At 42.9% G+C, this 22456-nt stretch overlaps 3 protein-coding genes across 7 annotated transcripts in view; 2 read left to right on the top strand and 1 right to left on the bottom strand.

The window, feature by feature from the left end:
- Positions 1-8168, top strand: part of LOC119720051 — a 57667-nt gene extending 49499 nt beyond the window's left edge. For all 5 annotated transcript variants that reach the window (XM_038189564.1, XM_038189563.1, XM_038189566.1 and 2 more), the window contains 8 exons: positions 35-175; positions 444-571; positions 958-1192; positions 1566-1656; positions 1916-2022; positions 3788-4089; positions 5126-5209; positions 5956-8168. In XM_038189564.1, coding sequence (XP_038045492.1) covers positions 35-175; positions 444-571; positions 958-1192; positions 1566-1656; positions 1916-2022; positions 3788-4089; positions 5126-5209; positions 5956-6018 — 1151 coding nt within the window. In that variant the 3' untranslated portion in view covers positions 6019-8168. The remainder of the gene's footprint in view (positions 1-34; positions 176-443; positions 572-957; positions 1193-1565; positions 1657-1915; positions 2023-3787; positions 4090-5125; positions 5210-5955) is intronic.
- An 8093-nt stretch (positions 8169-16261) lies between these two features.
- On the top strand, positions 16262-17859 carry LOC119721117 (mRNA (2'-O-methyladenosine-N(6)-)-methyltransferase-like). Its single transcript, XM_038191010.1, has 2 exons — positions 16262-17093; positions 17340-17859. Exons 1-2 carry the CDS (start codon positions 16692-16694, stop codon positions 17403-17405), a joined length of 468 nt encoding a protein of 155 aa, XP_038046938.1. The 5' UTR covers positions 16262-16691; the 3' UTR covers positions 17406-17859.
- Positions 17848-18468, bottom strand: LOC119720339 (ribonucleoside-diphosphate reductase small chain-like). Its single transcript, XM_038189979.1, has 2 exons — positions 18162-18468; positions 17848-18028 (listed from the first exon to the last, which is right to left on the bottom strand). The coding sequence occupies exons 1-2, from the start codon at positions 18452-18454 to the stop codon at positions 17848-17850; spliced, it is 474 nt and encodes a 157-aa protein (XP_038045907.1). The 5' UTR covers positions 18455-18468.
- Between the last annotated feature and the right edge of the window lie 3988 nt (positions 18469-22456).

The raw sequence follows: 22456 nt of genomic DNA, 5'->3' as shown, positions 1-22456 counted from the left end.
TTCCCAATTGATAACAGTCTGTCATTTCTTTCAGTTCCCAACCCATGTTTAGATCCCACCCTCTGCCCTGGGGAGGAGGAGTACTGCGTGGCAAACATCTTCAACCCCGTTGGCTATGATTGTGTTTGCGATGCCTTACTCGGATATCTCACGGAAGATGGTGGATCCTGTACAAGTGAGAACTTCATCGAATAAGTCCGACTCACTCAAAGAGAGTTGCATGTATTTGTTTTGTGCACGAGTTGGTGGCAGTAATATAAATAGATATGCACTTATAGCAAATAGGAATGTAGACAATGATCAATGTATTTGCCTTGATTAAGGTAGTAATCAATGAAATGCCATTTTCCTGAACATTTAATATGTAGGCCTTCTCAGCTATTTCACGCCATTTTATCAAAGAAGTGACCGGAACAAGTATATCTTCTCATTGTATTTCGTAGGATATATTGCACGCGTGTTCAGACTCAGGGTTTTGGGTATCAACGGAATCGCCGTCGACTTTCTGCCTGCGTTCGGTAATCCCACTTCGTCTGCCAGTAGTGAAGCTCTTGGTATCATTCGGGGAGTAGTAAGTGATTCTATCAAACTGAATTTACAGTATTTATTCTTTGAAATCATCAAAAGGACTATCTTTTTGTTTCTTGTCAATACATTTGCTCTTGGAACTAGCTCAAACACTTGGTAATAACTGCATGGTATTGTTGTCTCCGTCATCTAGATATTCCAGCAAAATCTAGTTAGGTTCCCATTTTTTGTTCGATTTCGTTTCAGACCATAAAATTATTCGTACCCTTTGCGCAACTGAAATGATTGTGATGACCACAAACGAGAGAGCTTTCAAAATACCTAGACCAATAATCAGTCAAAAGAAAAGCCTCTCTGATAAGTTCGTGGCTCTGAAATTAACCCCGCCACATTTCTTCAATTTAATCGTTATTTGCTTTCTCCGCATAGCTGCTCTTTATTCTGAAACGAAATCCACTGACATCTGCCGTGCGTGATGTTACTGACATCAGTATCCTCAGCGGAGGAAGCATCATTGTCGAGTTTGTGGCTTTGTACAATAACACCGACACGGCACTGGTCGTGCCATCTGTGCAGATCATACAGAGCGTTCTGCAGACTCAAAGTAGACTTGAGGGGGAATCGGACTATCTGGCAGTGGACACACAATATGTCACCACAGAACGTACGTAAAACATTTCATGAGATTGAATTTATCTACGGACTTACTCTGCGGAGCTTGTAAGTAAGAAGGCGGCGTGTAGCGTGAGAAGGAATAAACTGGCTCAGGGTATTTAAAAGCGGGAATAAGTCTAAAAGTGATATCTCTTACCTCGCTGGTAATCACAGGGGCCATCGCCGTAAGGTTCAGAATCATGGCATACCAGGGAGGTTTCTTTCATGGACAGAAAAAAAATCATTAACCGTAACTGTTAAGGGTGGTGTTTGTGAAATGAAGTAAACATATTCTTTAGAAAAACCTCTCCACATGTGATATTAGTGTGCAGAAAATATTCCATCACGGTCTAAGCAAGCCTTTTATATTTTTCTGTTGACAGAAACAACATCAACCTGCCCTATGAATTACTGTGCAAACGGTGGAACGTGTGACATAGTTGGACTGTACCCGATGTTTACCCTAACCTGCAGGTGGGTATATCTATCATAAATATCATCAGTACCGGAACTATAAGCATGTGGCTTGTAGGGGAGTGGGCTGAGAAGATCAGACCTACACATTTCATTATCTTTTGAAGCGATGTGGATGAAACAATGGACTTTCCGTCGTAGTATATTCTTGTAATATTTTGAAATGGTTTAAATTTTGCAGGGATGGTTTTTATAATCTGACTTATTGCAAGCCAAAGATGTTATAACGTTTAGCTTTGTCCTTTTCAATTGAGTACAGATGCAGTACTTCCTTCACTGGTGAACATTGCGACAGCGTCATCCCGCTCATGGGAGTCGTACCAACCGCTCCCCGCACGGACGCACCGACCGAACCGCCCGGTGAAGGTGGGGAATCAGTTTGGTGATTCTTCAAGAAAAAAAATAATCTAAAAATTAGTTATGAACAGGGCCCAAGGTTATTACCACTCCATCACTGTACTGAAAACTACAGTGCTCTTTTGAATAAGGAATAGGGTCAAAATCCTGGCTATCACGTGTTGTGTATTAATTCGGTGCGTTATAAAGGTCAGACTGCAGACAGCCGTCATTTGAGTTGGCCGACTGGTCTTGCTGACAGGATGATTGATTATCCCTGTGGTTCTTGTCATACGGGTTGGTGTTTGGCTGGAATTTTCAGGGTAAATAGTCCAACCCGGACTAAAGCAGTACTCATCACGTTGGTTGGGTATGTTTGATGATAAAGATGTGAAATTTAAAATCTTTAGCCGAAAAATGTCCGAGTAATTAACAATTTGAGCAATTTCAACTTTATTCTAGAGCACAATTGGTCAGCGGACGGAGGGTTGCAACTACACACATTACTGAGCATATTGGCTGGTAACCAATTAACCTATCGCCGTTTGCGAGTTAGCAACGCCCCTTAGACAACCCTACAAAATTTTTGTACACTTAAGTTTTGTTTGTCTCAGATTTTGCGCGTTCCGCCTACATTTGTATCAGTGTTGGAGCAAAGGCTTTGACCCTCAAGGCCAAGGCCAAGGCCAAGGCTTTGACCCTCAAGGCCAAGGCCAAGGCCAAGGCTTTGACCATCAAGCCTCGAGGCCAAGGCCAAGGCTTAACCCTCAAGGCCAAGGCCAAGGCCCTGTTTTATGAAATGACCACTGATATAGAACTAATTATAGTCACATGAGTGACACATCATCACGCAAGGGCGGATCCAGAACACAATTTGGGGGGGGGGGCAAAGAAATTTTGGTCCCCCCAAAAAAAATTGGGTCAAAAAATTACGGCTTGGGCTTCGGCGATGCTCTGTGGCGCGATTTGAGGCAATTTCTGACCATTTTAACCAATGTTTTTTGAGTAAAAGATGGTGGTGTACTCATTGCCTGCCTTTATTACGACGTCACATACAAAAAAAATGGTTTCGTTTTTTTTTGGGGGGGGGGGCATGGCCCCTTTTGCCCCCCCCTGAATCCGCCCTTATCATCACGAATTGCTCGTTACGAAGAACAACATTTCTTTAATTGCAATCAACATGCTCGCATAGGCCTACACCGTTTTATGACTGCACTGTATCTATTAAAGTATAAGTTCAGGTCTTCAATATGGTTTAACTAAACAAAAATAATGATGGTTTAACTAAACAAAAAACGGAATATTTTTGCAGCAAATCTACTACAATGGTAACAAAATGTGATGCTACAAAAGTGGAAGTGTGCCCAACACACAAATCTATAGGGTGCTTCCCTCCTCCATGGTAATACGATTAAAATGGTAACAGCAAAATTTCGAACAGATTTATCTGGAAAATGCAAAAATCTATGGGCCTTGAAGAGCCTTGACTCAAATTTGCAAGGCCCTGAACCCTCAAGGCCAAGGCCAAGGCCAAGGCTTTTGCCCTCAAGCCTCGAGGCCAAGGCCAAGGCCCTAAAATCCAGCCTTAAGGCAGCCTTAAGGCCAAGGCCCAGCATCAAGGCACTACATCACTGATTTGTATATCATGTTTACAATTGGACAATATTCCACAAGCTGCGTTGACACGATTTTAACGTGATTCTGCCGCGACAGGTCAATTGTGTTTCGAGAAAAAAGTTTCTTTGATTAGCCTGAATAAATCACTCCACTTTATCCTTTTTACTTTCTGTTTCAGGTGTTTTACCCACCATCTTGATCATTGTAATTATGATAGTGGTATTTGTTCTGGCATTGCTCATCCTGGGATTCTTGTGTATCATGATGAGGCGTCGTATTATTTTGAATCGCATCCCAATCGCCTTCAAGTCGCCCGACCGTCCTTCTACTGGTCGGGGACCAGATTTCAGTAGGCGGGTCTGGAGGGCCGAGGACGATGCCAATATCGCCGTCTTCGCTCCCGCTTGGCAACGTCACCTGGGCACAAGATTTCCTGCTCGGGCTGTGAATGGAGTACGCAGCGTGCCCCAACTACAGCAGGTAATTAGAGGGTTATTTTTGGTTTACCTGTTTCGTAATTTTGTTTTCTAATCCAGCCAATCAGGACCGAATGTTCCTGGCCTTCCAGGGAAATTTTGTAATGTAGTGAGCTTGTCATTAGCACATGGATAATAGTTGTTGCTTCGATGATTGCTTGGTTTATTGTCTCTCAGTACATCTCAGTACATCACATGAGGTTCTATGCTTAGCAAAGGGCTACATTGTTCTAAAGTGCAATCTGATCCAAGTTGGGGCCTTATTCATTATTCATTTAGTAATTTAGGGTTCATGCATTCCAATATAGATGAGGTAATGTCTGGGTCTGGGTTTGGGTGTGTGGTTTCAGAGCACGTGGTGTCTATACATATAGCTATCATGTAAGGATACTACAAACTACACGGTTAGTTTCATGACACTTGAAAGTAACTTTAAGGTAATAGTGAATAAGTTAGCAAGGGTCCTATATCAACATGTGTGGCTATAAATCTCCATTGTGATACCATTAATACATCCTACCAGGATAGTTTTGAACATTTTATAAATTTTTATATCAGCCGTGCGAAGCACGCTGATAATTGTGATCGTCGCATTTTTCTTCTTTCTTTCTTTCTTAGGACAAACACTCACATCAAATGCTATATCTGCCAAATGTGTTGGCCGATTTTTGCCAAATTTGGACAGGAGCTTCCTTGACCCTAGTTATATCTTATTTAGTGACCAGCATCTGGAGTCAACGGTCACCTAGTGGTCACAAGTGGTGATTTTCCTCAAAAATGCAAAATGCTTCCAAATTTGGACAAGAGCTTCATTTTAACCCTACATGATGGCATGCCACATTACTTTGGGCAAGATGTTTGATTCTTTAAAGTCTTTCTTGAAAATTCTCCATGGAAGTAAAATCCTATCGTGCGAAAATTGACAGCTTATCACGTCGAACCTGATTTTGTTTGTGAATAATAAAAAATATATAGTATAACTTGAAGAGTGAATGAAGCATTTTATTATTGACTCTTCTTGAATTCCCTCTCTTTATCAGATTCCACCCGAACGAAGCAGTGACTTCATGACACCGTACATGGTACCGGACTTCGTGGAGATGCCGCTTCATGAGAACCAAGGGGTGAGGAACAAATGCTTTTCTCAATGACATTCTGTTTTCATATGTGCAAACATTCACATCAACAATTTTCGCACTTCTCGTTGTACCATTCAGCATCCACTGTGCGCTGCAGTATGACCACTGTTACAGGCGATTCGAGTTAAAACTCGCTGCACCTGCCTCGCAAACAACTCAATTGCAGTCATTTGGGTTAACGAAGTGTGAAAGATTAAAATTAGAATCTTGGGTTTTTTCCCCCCCAATGGCACAAATTATTAGAAGTCCTCTGTCCAAGTGCAGCCTCAAATGGAATTGCTATGTAATTTCGATTGGTCATGAGCTCCGTGCGCTACCAAAAGAGGGCGATCTTTTACCTAACAACGACATCCCATGGGCGGGACATTTCGCTGGTTGACGCGCACCGTTCCTTGTGTGTGACGCACGTACACACGCGCAGTGGCTGCGCTTTGCGGGAAATGAATTGCAGTCAGGCAAGATACGCGCACCGTTCCTTGTGTGTGACGCACGTACACACGCGCAGTGGCCGCGCTTTGCGGCAAATGAATTGCAGTCAGGCAAGATGGCGTCGGTCGGTCACCCTCAACTGTACTTTCTTTGCCGGTGAGGGGGTGCTTGTGAACGGAGCAGATAGGGAGCACTTTTTGCCCTATACAACTCAAACTTTTTAACTTTCCTCATTTAATTGGTCAAATGCAATTAACTTTGACATCTAAATTCACAAGCCAATGTCTGATTTTTTTTTACAGAGACCAATGGAACACTCCAAAGGTCAGTATTGGCCCAATCCCGCATATTCCGGCCAATACTAGATCACACGGCCTATACGGGATATGATGATATCAACATTAATTTGTAACCAGTAAAATGATAATGGATGATGGAGTATTACGCAGACAATATTAGAAATGGTGTGTGGTTATATGACTTACTATAATCAATTAATTCACATGGTATGATTAAGGAGTTTGTGGTAAGATGTACTGATAGTGTGTATTATCCATGTTGATTTATAGGTGTATATCCATTTTAAATCTCCATTTATAAATACCTAGGACTGAGAGCCCGTCACGTGGCCGGTTTTAAACAATTGATAAAGACTGGCTGGCTGGACTTAAACACATTTTTAGTGTAGCGTGAAACTTTGACTCCTATGAAATCCAGTGCCTTTTACCGTTTTATTGATTACCTTCGGCTCGGGTAATAATCAGCATCTGGACTCCAACTGGTCTTAAACAGAGTGTTTAAAACCGGCCAATCACACTTTTATTCCCTTAATATAATATGTTCAAATTTTGTCTATATTACCTTATCTTATGGTGTATTATTATTATATTACTTATGTTTTATAAGCAAAAATGCACTTATAGCCGCCAGACGTTAGAGACAGAAGTAGTTCTTACATGATTAGACATCACCGATAGGAGCGATATGTAAACGCCTGTATCATATTAATGCATACATGCAGTATTTAGTAAGTATTCATTACAAGGTTGTGGTTCTAATTATAATTTGTATGAAATAGTTGTTTTATGTTTGCCTCATTATTAAAGTTGAAGTGATAATCGTTTCTGTACAGAAACTGAAATATATTTTACCTTTTACATAATTATAACATGATCAGTGTGGAAGGAACTTTCTAACAACACGTAAAGCTAATGCTGGTCTTGTCAAGAAAACGACATTAGATATGCATGTAATGGACCAATCAGGAGAGGGAAATCCCGATCAGTTACAGGGAAAAGAAACGGCAAATGATTATATTTTTGTAGCAGTTCAATTATGGACGATCGTATAATTATAACGTGAACAATATTAGAAATAATGTGTTTTTAAATACTTAAGTATACTTCAGTAATTCATTTTAGCATAATCAATTTATTCATGTAATGGTTATGGAGTTTGTGGTGAAACATGTACCGATGGTGTGTACAGAGTGTGCCAAAAAAGTGCAACATTCAGAAAACAGATAATTAAAACTGTTTAACGTTTTTTCTCTTCATAAAAGTTCTATATATCACATAAAAGCCTGACTATTTCTTAATCCACTCTCTTTTACCCCATTCAATTTGGGTCCCTAGATCCAGAAATACATTCAATTAAGTAGAAGGGTGTAAATTTTACTTGGGCCCCTCTATCTCACCTGGACATGCCGAATCTAGGTCATGCATTGAATAGGCATTGACTCACAAAAGAATTGTGCCTTATGAACAGTTCACGGATCCTATACACACAAGGATGAACGACACACGCCGCGCGTTTGTTCATAGTGTAAATCGAGCATTTTCTTTTATTCCTCTTCCGTTTTCCTTTGTTAATTCATTTTTTTGCAACAGCTCTCATTGGTTTTGTACACGTCTTCTAATCGAGGTCTTCCTCGATTTGGTTCCTGTCCTCAATTCATCGATGATGTTGCAGGTGTGTACATGTGCATGTCCTCGATTTGCACCATAAACACGCACTGCCAAACTCTTGGTTAGAAGCGCGAAAATGGCCCGTACAACTGTTCTGCCTATGACATTACACCAGGTTTCCGTTAAAGTGGCTTTTTTTTTTTGGTCAATGTTGCACTTTGTTGGCACAATCTGTATTATCCCTGTAGATTTAAGGTGTATATCTTAATTATGAATAACTGTGAAGCGCTTTGAGGCCTTTGGTATAAGGCGCTACAATAGCACCACATTAATTAAATCTTCAAATAATCAAGGGGGAAAATAGCGGCCTTGCTGTGATTCTCACCCTTGTCACAGAAGAGGACAAGAGACAGGAAGCCGACTCCAATTTTCATTCAAGTTCAGTCAGAAATGTATATTTAATACCTTTCATTGTAATCTTCTTCTTTTTTTTTACTGTACTAGAATCAATGTGATTGCGTTAAACGAATCACCCAAAACTTCAGTATATATTAGGTACCGGTACTTTACTTATTTTGTTATTATAATAAAAACAAATGGGTTCATTATTTTATGTGTGCGTTTATCTTTGTGCATGGTATTTCGCTTGTAATATATAACAATACGTATAGGCCTAGAGCTTCGGGATAGCAGCTCAACAAAATCATCTTGTCTCTCCGTTATTTCGTTAGTTAGTTAGTAACAAACGTTGACATTGTTTATTGCTCCTACATATTTTGACCGATTTCAACCAAACCTTGTCAAAAGTAGCAGTAGCCCTGCCCCAGCATGTCACATGACCAAAGTCACCAAACTAGGGTCAAAGGTCATCATGGGGTCCCTGGGGTCAAAAACCTGATTTCTTTTACTCACAAGCTACTTCCAGAAATGTCATGGCACGATCACGAGACTAATGCATGAACACGAATGCGTTGGTACGTCCACAGCTTCCGAGATATTCCGATCGAGATTGTTCCCCATCATCTTAGCCATATTATTCATTGCACTACCAAGTACATCGAAAGGAAATTATACAACACCTGAATAAATCCCCGTCATCTGATTGGTGGATCGTTGATCACATGTCATTGAAGTATTCGTACCAACGCACGGCGCGCGCATGGCACGCAGCGCAAAGTGCAACGGAAGTTCTATTTCACGGTGAATATAATTTCCATTGCACGGTGTCACTGCTGGTGGTGACGCTGTTTTAAATCGAGAAAAAAAATGAATATGAAGGTTCTCAACCTGTTGAACAGTTAAATATGATGAACTTGTCGAACTTTTAAACAGTTTTTAACCTGAATAAATTGGCTATTCAGGTGTTATATAAAACAAATAATGAATGTTTCACGTTCGTGCAATGGAAAGAATAATTTTATTCGGTGACAGATGCAATGTTTGAACATTTCATCTGTCACCTCATGAAATTATTCTTACAATTGCACTCACAAACATTCATTATCTGTATATTATAACACCTCACCCACAATTTATGTGTCTTGATTGGCCGAGAGCGAGTCACATGATACTTTATATTTTTGCTATCTTTCTGTGCACGGCCAAAAGTACTATACCATAGACCGCTTGCAGACGCGTTCGATAATTGACGCGCGAAGGTGCGCGACGCCATGTTGTGGGACAAAATGTGCATGGATAGATATGCGCTTGTCCCACAACATGGCGACGCGCGCCTTCGCGCGTCGATTATGGAACGCATCTGCAAGCGGTCTATTAGCAACCAAAGTACTATTTCCACGGCGCGGTATTTGTATGCGAATGCATGCTGGAGTGCGCGTTGCGCGTAGCGCGTTTTGTTCCAAAGAGAGCGCGCCACAGAGTTGGGTTCAAACATTTCGCGAAGGGGTAGTTTGGAAGAGAGAAATACATTTTCCACCAATTTTGTAATAAAATTGAAGTTTATTTCAACTGTGTTCAGATTTAAAAAATTATGCAGAATCTGTGGGTGATGTGTTATAAAACAAATATTGAATGCTATCTCGTCACGGTGGTTAAGTAAAACTATAGCCTCCCTCGGTGATCCATGGAGCATTCTATTTTCCCTCGGCTTCGGCCTCGGGAAAATAGAATGTCCATGGATCACCTCGGGAGGCTAGTTTTAGTACACCACTCGAAGCATTTAATATTTGTATACTATAGGCCAAAAAAAAGTCTCCGGTTTCTGGTATGCGCGCGCGTCGCCGTAGCCATGCGCGTCGGCAAAATGAAAAAGGTTTTTTTTTCAATACAAGATGATGTTTCAAAACCGCCAAACTCACTGGTTTGACTGGAATTCTGCTGCTGCACAATTTTAACGTGTTTTTAGATGGGGTTATGATCGAGAATAAGATTTATGTGGCCTCTCTGGACTCCCATATATTTGCACTAAGTTTAGTCGGGCACCATTTCCAGTCATCAGCCGACATTTGAACTTCAAATGTTGAAGCAAAAAAAAAAAAAAAAACAGGAAAAAAAAAAAAGCCGCGTCGCCGCACCACTTTTGGGGCAAGCTCCATACCAGAAACCGGAGACTTTTTTTTTTGGCCATATCTCGTGGTGAAGTAAAACTAGCCTCCCTCGGTGATCCATGGAGCATTCTATTTTCCCTCGGCTTCGGCCTCGGGAAAATAGAATGTCCATGGATCACCTTGGGAGGCTAGTTTTACTGCACCACTCGAAGCATTCAATATTTGTATACTTCTACCTGTAACCAACTTGCTCGTCTTCAGGCCCTCTCGCTATTCGTACTCTCTCATCATCGGTTTCTTAAAGTTGTCCTGAAGACCTACTTGTTCCAGAATACCCACAATATTTTGGTTTATGTTATTTGGTTGTTTTTGATTTTTCTAATTTGTCTCTCATTGTATTGCGACATGAGCGTTATTTTGGCGTATACCGGAGAGTTTTTGCCGTCATTACGGAGGCGCACGACATGAAGTGCAACCCCAAAACAATGAGGTAGAACCTTTGCGCACTTTTTCCTGGTGGACGTTATTTTTTCTTTGGGACTAAGCTTGAAAATCATTTCTTTTAACTGTCCCGTTCCCTATATTTTCTCACATAATATTTAATTAAGAAATTTTAGAAGAAAAGCCTAGCTCTCCGAGCGCCTTGATCCGTCAAATGAGGGCGCGATTTCTAGCTGTCAAGTACTAGACTGGTGCTTTCAATTGCTCCGTTCTTTTCATCAACGGCACGATGTATGATTCAGGAAACCTGTCCTGTGCCGCAATGTACAAAGCGGGAGGATTTCAATATTCCGATTGAAAAGAAAACTCAATAAAATCATCATCGGAGAGATGGATTTTACTTCAGGAAGTATATCCAGGCCGAGGGAAAGGGTGACGTTACAACAAGGTATCCCTTGCTGTTTTTGTGACTGGCGCTTAGAAGAATTGCCAGAGAAAACAGTCGGCCTGCTTTACCGACATGACCGACGCTTGTTACATAACCGGAGACCGGGAAGGGAGCACATGCACAGACGTGACAGAGCGTATCACCGACCGTATGCCGGCAATTTAGAGGCGAGAGACCGGCAAGTCCAGGGAGAAATCCAGGTGCAGAGGGATTGGATCGTGGATGACAAGGTCGGCTGGATGGTTACCGTCAAATGTTTTTTCCAGATCCATGCTGAAATAAGTACAGGTAAGAAACTCACCATTATTCATAGGCTATGTCATGTATGTAGGCATAGCACACAAAAAATTATTTATTGTGCAATATGTAAACAGACAGTGCCAATTGAAAGAGCTATGTGAAAGATGAATACTTATTTTTGTTTTTTGAAAATCGGTCAATGCATTCCAGAGTTATGGTAAATTAAAGTTCACCAAAATTAGCGAAATCCTGCCAAAAATGGAATAAAAGCCCAAAAAAGGAGTTTTTAAAAATTTTAACCAGCACTTTCAATATGTAGATTACTTCAAATAGTATTTCAAACACAGTATTTAGCAAAATGGCCACCTGGAAATGTACTACATCAAAAACCGAATGTATATAATTTTGTATGGCTGAGTCTCAGACCGTCAAAAGTGCCCGTTTTCCCAATTTCAAGAATGGAAACACTGGAAATGGTGCAAAAACGACTAAGTCCACCTCATTAATATGCGTAAACACTATAACTTTAGTTCTAAGTGGTCTATTGTGATGAAATTTGGTATGTAGGCTTTCTCTATCATGACGGGTCTACAAGCCCAATATGAAGTAAATACCTCCATAATTATGCAAATTAGCTTTGTGCAGCTAATTAATATGCGGAAACGTTATATCTTCATTTCCGAGTACCCTATTCTGATGAAAAATATATGCAAGCTATGTGTTTGAATATTGGAACAATTATTTAGAGAAAAGAAGTGATTTACATCATTAAGCAAATTGTTTAATATATTTAATGATGCCTTCGTTATTTAAATATGTATGTAGTAATTAAAATCAGTCCGGATCATTAAAATTACAAACCTAATCCAAAACAGAACCTTGCTTGTTTTATCTTTTGTATTGCCGCTTTACATTTTGTTATATAAATCACAGTTTCAAGAAATAAAAATAACACAAATATTTGTTTACATGATTTCTCAACCGTAGGTAAATTGTTTATTTCACAATACATTACAAAAAATTACTGTCATAAAATCCATTCAGTTAGTCCAAGGAGTAAGTGCGCAAATAACAATAGCCACAGTTTAGCCAAAACGCATGTGCTGTTTGCTGCGCAGATTTCACGAAACTGAATCAATCCAACACAACCGCATACCGCACAAACAGAACGCCCCTCGCATGAAACAGTCGTAGATAAGAGCGCCCACACACAACGCGGTGCGCGCACGTGCAATGCTCAACCAAGGCTGCTACATTCATGCTTCATGCCTCCCTTCACACGGCTCAACTCTGACCGTGTTTTTCAAGGATTTGTTTGGCCTTTTTCAGTCACCTAAAATGTATCGTTTTAAGAATAAATAGAATTCAATCTTCTCCACGAAAGTCACCAAGCACTTCTTTTTCTTACCAGGGCATTTGTAATCATAAACTAGTTCAGAAACTTGGCCAGCAATCGCTCAAGTAGATGCGAGAATCTCGCCGCGACATCGACAGTGTCATCCGTATACACACCGTTTGGTCACGCTTCTTGTCATTTTCAAAACTGACGCAAGGAAAAACTCGCTGTAGTTTTTCTCAAATGGACAGGACTTCCACTCAAGTATTTGATGATCTGTAAGGATGAGGTGATAGAGCAACTTCTCCACAATAGTGCGGTGCTTCTTTCTTCTCGAAATTGTGGAAACTTCAATTTTTACGGGAGGGTTTTCTTTGCACAAAATCTACGCTTCAAACTTTCGAAACTGACGGGTAAGCTCCAAGAAAGAAGTGTGATGATAATGTCAAAGGTCATGTCTACCATATTTGGAAGTTTCATGCTCAAACAAGGAGCGGAAGGCCTGTCCAAGACCATTTCAATATAGGGGGTTTTGCGCTTCGTTTCTGAGCTGCGCGCGAAGGGAATAAAAGATCCTGCGTGACTGTAGCGCGTAATGATGGTGTATTTTATAAGTTCGATTATTGTCGCTGCATTTTATTTATTATGTACTTTAAAAATATACAAATATAAAAGAAATGACACACTATTCACACAAGATAATCTATTCACAAAAAATAATCTTGATTGGTTTATTGACTCTAAAATGAGACGATCTTGAAAAGTGCACTGCATCATATGTCGCGGTCACTACGTGCGTACGGCAGACTGTATGTTGGGCCAGAGTGCTATGCCTAATGTATGTCTAGCTTGAGTAACTCTAGCCCTACAAACATGGCGGTATATGGCTCTCTTTTAAAATCTGTCTTGTTACTGTCGCCATTACCGAAAAATCTGCTAAATCGGCTAGAACATCCTGATCGCGTCGCCCTGCACGCGCTCCACTCGTGGGCACATGCAGTGTGGGGTCGCACTAAAAAGCATCAACACAGCGTCAACACAGCGTCAACACATGACAGAAGCGTCAACACACCGTCAACACATCCAAAACACATTCTGAATTGACAAAAATGGTATATAATTGTAAAGCATAGAATAAAAGAGATTTTCCATTGGATTGAGTTTCCATTTCGTGGTAACAAATATAGTATTTTCACGCGAAAAAAATGACCTTTCACTTGCACGGCCGTTGTCCGCCATCTTGACTTCGCACAAAGCTTGGACTACACCATTTCAAGTAGGGGTGTGTAGGTAATGACATTATCGTGTCATAAACATTAACAGAGGGATACCAGATCTGTAAGGACTGAGGATCGGAGTGGTGGATCATTAATTTGTGAGTTGTGTTTATGTTTCATTTTATACTTTATTGAAATGGACATCTTTTGGTATTGGCCGGCCGCGCCCTCTCTGTTGGTTTATTGTACAACGTTGTCACCCTTTAGCATAATGGTATGGTCTACCGAGGCAACATGGCAGCCGATTTCGGAGGGGCACGGAGAGCCAATATTCTTGAACGGATAATCGCAATTTTCAGACGCTTAACAGACGTTTAACCTATTAATTTTAAGCCAAATCTTGTTTCTGTCCATAATGTATGGGTTACATACTGCTTTTGTCACTTTTGATGCATTTTGGATGTGTTGACGCTGTGTTGACGCTTTGGAGTGTGTTGACGCTGTGTTGACGCTTTTTAGTATGACCGGCAGTGTGCGCGATGCATGTGGGTACCATACCGCTTTCAAGCGCCGCTAGTGGGTTCCATTTTCGTCTGGTGCCATGTCGTGGATGATCTAGCCGATTTAGCAGATTTTTGGCACCAGACGAAAATGGAACCCACTAGCGGCGCTTGAAAGCGGTATGGTACCCACATGCATCGCGCACACTGCATGTGCCCACGAGTGGAGCGCGCGCAAGGCGACGCGATCAGGATGATCTAGCCGATTTAGCAGATTTTTTTCGATTGTTTAGGTCACGTGTGAGTGTGCCGTGCGCAAATTAACCGATCATCATGGACGACAGCATTGGTACTGCACGGATTTAACGGATAAGTCAACAAATTCATCAATAATGTTCATATTTTAGTTTTTTGGTCGGTGTCAAGTCGATCAGTAGCTTCGTGAATGACTGCTGAATGGTATGAGGTAGGTAGTAGGAATCTGGGGTGGGATAAAAGAGGTGAAATTTGGACAATTTTGGAGAGGCCGTTTTTTGGGGGTCTCTTGCTACCACATAAAACCAACAGACCACTCCTCCAGCGCTACATGTGAATGAATATGAGCATGTCAGCTGGAGTTACTCAAGCTGGGCTATGTCTATCAGTATCAATCATTTAAATAAAAATAGTGGACTTCCTCCAGACTGACTGGGACCTTGACTTGGGTGCAGAAAAAAACATGCAAAACAAATTCAGGCCAACTTGACTGACTCTTTATCTGACAAAATTCTCAAAGGTTTTGAGGCAGTGGCGCATCCACGATTTGGCTTTTGGGGCGGCTAACAATTGTTTTTGCACAAAATAATGTGGGTTTTTTTTTGGGGGGGGGGGATAGCCCCACTAGTGTGGCCGTCGGTATGCTGCGCTGAACCTAAGGCCACACACCGTGGTCCGCGCACTACTGAGGACGTTTTCATAAAAAACTGCGGTCCGTTTCTTACATATGGTTGTATTCTATGATGTTTCATCTATCACTTCTGAGATGCTTAGGTGTAATGATGTTCAATTTTCCGAGATATTCTTGAATCTTTCTGGAGCCCATATGCACTCGTAAAACGTCTGGTGATGGCAGCCATTTTGAATGTGACGAGAGATGACCTCAAGCTGTGACGTCGCGTTTATGCAAATTGCTTGTCGAGCGCGAGGGCGCGAGTTGCAAATGCGACGGCTGTTTCCTTTGCCGTAGATCCTGAATCGAGATCAGTGAACGTGGCCCCCAGAAGATAAATGCATGGTACAGGAAACAGCCGTCGCATTTGCAACTTGCGCCCTCGCTCGACAAGCAATTTGCATAAACGCGACGTCACATAAAATAGCTGCCAAAAAAATACACGAAACAGTAGTTAATGCCTGTAGATTAATCCGCATAAACCATCAAAAATTAATCACAGCAGTAGTGTTGTTTATTGGCCTCCGTACGTTTTAATCCGCGGCAGAGTATCTGGCCGAATACGTGGCTACCTTTACGCATGTGGCACAGCCGCTAAAACAAACCGAAAGAATACAGTATCCACACGCCACTTCAGCCAGCGGTTGTGTACAAAGTCCATGGAGAGTGCGGCACTGTGCGTGCAATTGCCTGTCAACGTCAGCCAGGGTGACCGTAAGGTCAGAGCCAAGTTCTGCTAAATGCACATCAGAAATCTGTCAGATTCATTAAAAATCTGCCAAATTCCCCAGAATTACTCAAAATACACTATAAACACTTAAAATCACATCCAGATTTGTAGTATTGCCTTAATTACGATTCAATTTATAAACAATCTACAGTCACATAAAAATGTTGTGAAATTATTGGTAAATTTCGGGCAAAACGCGGATCCGGCCATCGGACGAAGTCCGTTTCCCAGTGAACCTCAGCACCTAGACTAGCCAACCTGTCCCATTATGCAAGAGTTTGTTTGAAAGGATTGAAGCTTTTTCAAACAAATGTACAAATTTTACTGTTTTTCTGTCAAATAACAGTAGTATATGTGGAGCATTTCGACCCCCGTTGAGGCCACATTTGTGTGGGAGGCCTGAGGTTGCGTGAGGCATGGGAGGCCTGAGTCGCGTGAGGCATCGAGGTGGGTCGGACCCCAGCTGAGGCGGTATTTGGGGGTCCACCCGTTGAGGTGGAGTTTGGGGTACAGGCGTGAAATGGATCGTAAGACAACATCGGCCGTATGACGTCACGTTGGCGACGTCACGGACACGTTTCGACAAGACCGGACAAGTTGAAACATGAAAAATATGTGTTGGTTGCTGATTGGTTGACCGGTAAGCGGTGATGATGCAATGTGGATACAATACGCGTTACTGGAGTGTATAAAAACTGGAGCTGTTGGGATTGGGAATCATTTGCTAACCAACGTCCGAAGACATCAGAATTTCTGACTGGTATTGTCAAAACGAACTACAAAAATGGCTGCAACAATGGGACACATCGCACCACCATCACCGCCAACGAGTGAAATGGCTACCGGATCGCCTGACGGTGTAAAGAAGTTATCTCACGCTCAAGTTAAAAGAGGATGGCGCGAAGGTTTCAGCACGAATGAGAAGAGAGCGTACTACTATAACATTATTACCCGAGAAAGTGTGTGGTCTATACCGACCATCCTGCCGTCGATAGAGGAGGAGAGCCAAGCGGACTCCGGACCTGCACCAGATATGTTGGCGGCCGCCATGGCGGAGTTGTCCGGGAACCTACCCATGGATCTCTCCCGGCCCCGTTCGTCAAGGGAAAACGCGAGAAGAGGAAGTTCACCCCAGACCCGGACCACGAGGAAAACGAGAGGAACGCCGTCAGATTTCATATTGGAGGTGAGCGGTATGCCTATGTGAAACGTTTTAAGAGCCGTGTCTACGTTAACATTCGAGAGTACTACTACAACGAGAACAAAACTAAGCTACTGGCGGGTAAAAAAGGGCTGAATTTGACCGCCGAGGAGTGGACGAAGTTGATCGATCAAAGAAAGGCAATCGCAGAGGCTATAGATTTGGTCTAGATCTCTTCTTTACCACAACCTCAGTTTTATTTTATTTTTTTCCCTTAAACTCTTTACACAGACCCCACAAACAACGACATTGTTGGACGACGAGACAGAGCGAGAACACTCACCAAGCGGATCTTGACTAAGTTCATCATGGACGATGTGCTCAAGCTTGTCTACCACGCACAAGGCCAGCTGGGTTGCGAGGGATGTGAGAAAGACTGGCCCAGTCAATGGGACCACGCATGCCTGTTTTTTGGAGTGAATCCTGAAAATCGCATAGATGATTTTGTGCCCCTGCACATCGAGGAAGTAATGGCATCGTTAAACGTCAGTAGAGTGCGCCCGGTGTTTCATGCAGTCGTTAGTCTTTTGGGAGGCGGTTCAGTCATTGGAGCGGGGATGGACTTGGACACCGATTTGAGTTCCATGATTGAAGACATTTTAAATGAATGGAAAGACGACTTAGAAGAAATTGGATTTTCATTTTATTCGTCCTTGTTCGATAACACTACTGAACTCATTCAAAACGTAGTGGAGAATATCGAGTAAATAGTCATTGACCAGTGATATCATGCACTTAGTTATAGTTTTTTCAGCCAAAAGATGGAGGCGAAAGATCCCGAGAAGAAAATCCCCTCCACCGCGGCAAAGGCCACGACTCTCTCACCGTAGGTGGACGTTTCCGAATTAATCCAGTTTAGCGCCCAGTCAGCCTTTTGTTTGATGCAAGGTAGCGTCTCAATGGCGTTAAACAAAAAAGTCCTGCGTAAAAGAAATTAATACGTAACTTTAAAAAAATATATAAATAAATTACGAAATGAACAATAAGTATATGAAAAGTCAATCCCCCCCTCCTCATACGTGCCTACAAAAAAACAGATAGTTAAACACCCACCTCTCTTCCGGGTATCTGATGTAGGTGTCGATCAACAAGCTGTACATTTCCGAGTGAATGTTCTCCATGGTGAACTGAAACCCGTAGAAGCATCGCGCCTCAAGTACCTGAACCTCTCGAGTAAAACGCTGAAGGAGGTTTTCGTTTACAATGCCGTCGCTGGCCGCGAAGAAAGCCAAAACGTGAGAGATGAATTTTCTCTCCTCCCGCTTGAGAGATTCCCAGTGTGGTAGGTCCTTCGAGAGATCAACTTCTTCGACCGTCCAGAATGAAGCTTTTGCTTTCTTGTACATTAACCAAATATCCTACAATTAAAAGGGAGGAAAATTGGATCAGACATTTTCCCCGTTTTTTGTTGTTGTTGTTGTTGGGTTTTTTTTTTTTTTTTTATTATTACTAGTATTAATTTTGATATAGCAATAGTTATACGCTCAAGTTGAAATAAGTACGTTTTGCTTCTGGTATAATGCCGCTTACCTCATATTGAATAGGGAAAAGGACAAACCGATGGGTGGTCTCACAAAGAAAAGGTTCCACTTGAAGTAAATCTTGGTTTTCGTCCACATCATTACAAGATGAAGAGTAGGAATCGAATTTGCTTTGAGCCATATTGACGACAGCAGCAAGACTGAGGGTACAAGCGAGCTTTGAAAATAAGAACTTTAAGCGGTTCGTCTATATACCCCAAAATGTGTCTCTTTTATTAACGCTTTCGATGATACATTCGCGCAACTAGTAATGTTTATATGCTGGTGGTGGGTAATGTTTAGTCCAGAGCATAACTAGATAACTGCATTCCCGCGGGCGGGCTCGCGCAACAGCTGGCGATGGGTAATCAGAGCAACACTAAGACAAACAGCTCGGTAAAGAACTTTATATTTACGCGGGTGGGCTCCTGCAGACTCCACTGCCGAAAAAAATAAATAATAATAATTATACGCGGGCAGTCTTGCCAACGAAGGCGGGTATGGACTTGTCTTAAGGAGCGCAACAGCTGGCGATGGGTAATCAGAGCAACACTAAGACAAACAGCTCAGTAATAAGGAGCGCAACAGCTGGCGATGGGTAATCAGAGCAACACTAAGACAAACAGCTCGGTAATAAGGAGTGCAACAGCTGGCGATGGGTAATCAGAGCAACACTAAGACAAACAGCTCGGTAAAGAACTTTGTATTTACGCGGGTGGGCTCCTGCAGACTCCACTGCCGAAAAAATAAATAATAATAATTATACGCGGGCAGTCTTGCCAACGAAGGCGGGTATGGACTTGTCTTAAGAGAAACTCATTAACGAACTTTGCTTCGAAAGATTTTAATATTCATAGAGTAGGAGGCGAGAGGTGATGTGTAACGAACTTTGCTTCGAAAGATTTTAATATTCATAGAGTAGGAGGTGAGAGGTGATGTGCAGAGACTAGCTTGCGCGTGGTTGGATGGGAGAGATGGAAAGCTGTTATGCAAAGGAGGCCGCACACTGAGACCAAAATATTCGCCATCGATTCACCAAGAGGCTGCAATCATCATTTTCTTTCGAACAACACTCGACCGTCAACGCACCTATCATGAATCAGCCTTGGGACAGCCCTGACTACACCAATAGCCAACTGAAGGAGATTCAAAGAATGGAGGACGACTTAACCAACAACGAACCCAACGTGTTACAGTCGTTTGAAAGTCCCGATTACACCGCAAGCCAGCTGGATGAGACCGTCAACGCACCTATCATGAATCAGCCTTGGGACAGCCCTGACTACACCGATAGCCAACTGGAGGAGATTCAAAGAATGGAGGACGACTTAACCAACAACGAACCCAACGTGTTACAGCCGTTTGAAAGTCCCGATTACACCGCAAGCCAGCTGGATGAGATCCAAAGAATCGCCGATGAGATGTACATGTATAACAAAGTAAGGGCATTATCTTTGCTTTCTTTAGCGAATCGCTGCATACTATACGCGACTAGTACACTGTTGTCGGCATTATTGTAATTTCACGAATTGCTTTACCAATGCCGTTCAGCCAAAACACACTGAAAAAAAAAAAAAAAAAAACCCACACAGATAATCGTTAGTAAATTAATATTGTCACTAAATCTTGTTATCCACTTCCCCCCCCCTCTCTGTTGTATTGGGAACCTTTGGTCGTACCCTCAAAGAAGCTGCAGATGGGAAGACAGCCCAGTCTCCACGAATGTTTAATCTGCTCGAAAACAATCTCCCGAATGGACACACTTCGACGTCATAAGAAAATTCATGTCGGTGAGAAGAATGTGGTTTGTCCAATATGTAGCGCCACATTCCAACGCAAAGACAACATGAAGCGTCACCTGCGCACGCAACACGGGAAAACATCTACTCGTTGGGAGGACAAGCCCGGATGCAGCCACTGGCCCGACCCACCGCCACCAACCCCGGCTCAACCCACGCTCGAAGTCGATCGTCCTACCGTTGCGGCATCTTCTCGTTCGGAGGACCAGCCCGGATGCAGCCACTGGCCCGACCCACCGCCACCAACCCCGGCTCAACCCACGCTCGAAGTCGATCGTCCTACCGTTGCGGCATCTTCTCGTTCGGAGGACCAGCCCGGATGCAGCCACTGGCCCGACCCACCGCCACCAACCCCGGCTCAACCCGCAACCAAGAAACGCAATGATCCACCAAGGTGTCCTGCATGCGGTAAGACGTTTAGTCGCGCAGACTCTTTGAAACGTCATTTTATCACATTTCACCGCAGGACATCTCCTGCAACGCCTCAACCGGTGAATAGCGATGACCCACCGCAAAATCCGAACCCTCAATCTCCGGTCAGTGATATTGATGATCAGCAAAATCCGAACCCTCAATCTCCGGTCAATGATATCGATGATGTACTCCGTGAGGACACTTTGGACTTTTCCCAAGCAAGTATGCAAAATGCAGATGAACTTGCTCCCATTTACCGTACAAACTGGAGCACCATCAGAACACGCCTCATAACGGGGAGGCCGGTACAGGACATCTACAACATCAGGATGTCACGGCCTGGTGCGAACATCCGGAGAATTTTGGAGGCTGTATTTCAACGATTGACGTGTCGCGCCAAAATAAGCCTGTCATTTGGCTTCATCCTGCGCCACACGGAAACCGGCGAACTGCGGTACTTTCATCCCAGCGACAATAACGCAAGCTTTCCGTCCACCCCCGTTACCATCAGCTCTCGGGATGACATCGAACATCTGATCGCCCAGTTTGAAAATGCGGACATTTTAGAATTCATTCGACAACAGCGCCCAAACACCAAATGGACAGTGGTGTTTATGACCAATGTCGCGGTATATGTCAACAAAATGCCGCAATTTTACATTGGCGCGCCACCGCCTCACGTTCCCGACTACATCAAACACAATTGACTCTATGACGCATAATGCCCACAGCGGACAACAGTATACGGACAATCTCTGTTTTTTCAGAAGTTTGGCTCGTCATCGCGGCGCACAGCTGCAAGCGCTGGAAAGACCAACGCGTGAACTCGCCCAGAGATTCACAGAGGCAACTGAAAAGGATGTCTCTCAAGGGTTCACCATGGAGGATTTGGCGGCGACGGAAAGAGTTTTTGAAGTGGGGATTCAGGTGTACGGCTTGAGACCCAACGCCGGAGATGACGGTGCGCCCGTAACAAAGGTACATCTTATACGCTGATCCCCCACTCGATTCACCTCTGTCCTATATCTCAACCTTTTCGAAAACCATTTTTCGTACATTTCGGAGATGAAACATTACAGCCAAACCTTTGAATGTAAGAAGTGCAGGATGATGTTCACGCGCTCCTACAATCTACACAGACATGAACCGATTTGCGCGGTGAATGTGAACCACAAGTTTCCCGGCGGCATCTACCGCCTACCACAAACTATTTTCGACAAATTAGAAGAGGCGGGCATTACTGTTGGTGACGAGTTGAGATTTTGTCCCTATAGAGCAACCTACGATTATGAATGTTATTTTGAACAAGTAGATGATGGAGGCGTTGGACAGGGACAGAAGCTGACCTGGTGCAATCGGCACGAACTGCTCAGCGTGAGTGTCGCCAGCAATGTCCCGAGTTTTGAATCGCCAAAATGTTTTGTCTCTGAGGGGGATCCCGGTGACTTGGTGCGACGCATGGTTGAATATCTGCACGAGATCAGCGAGGTAGCGTGCGCGACGATGACCGAGGAGTTTGCGGAGGTGTTTGACCGCATCCAAGAACTTATAGACGAAGAACAACAACCAGAGCAACAACGGCAACGGGAACAGAGTCGTCGCCCGTCCAAAAAGC

This window comes from Patiria miniata, unplaced genomic scaffold (genome assembly GCF_015706575.1).
Source record: "Patiria miniata isolate m_02_andy unplaced genomic scaffold, ASM1570657v1 HiC_scaffold_9, whole genome shotgun sequence".
NCBI classification, from domain to species: Eukaryota; Metazoa; Echinodermata; class Asteroidea; order Valvatida; family Asterinidae; genus Patiria; species Patiria miniata.
Note: the sequence above shows the minus strand (reverse complement) of the source record. Positions and strands in the feature narration are given on the sequence as shown.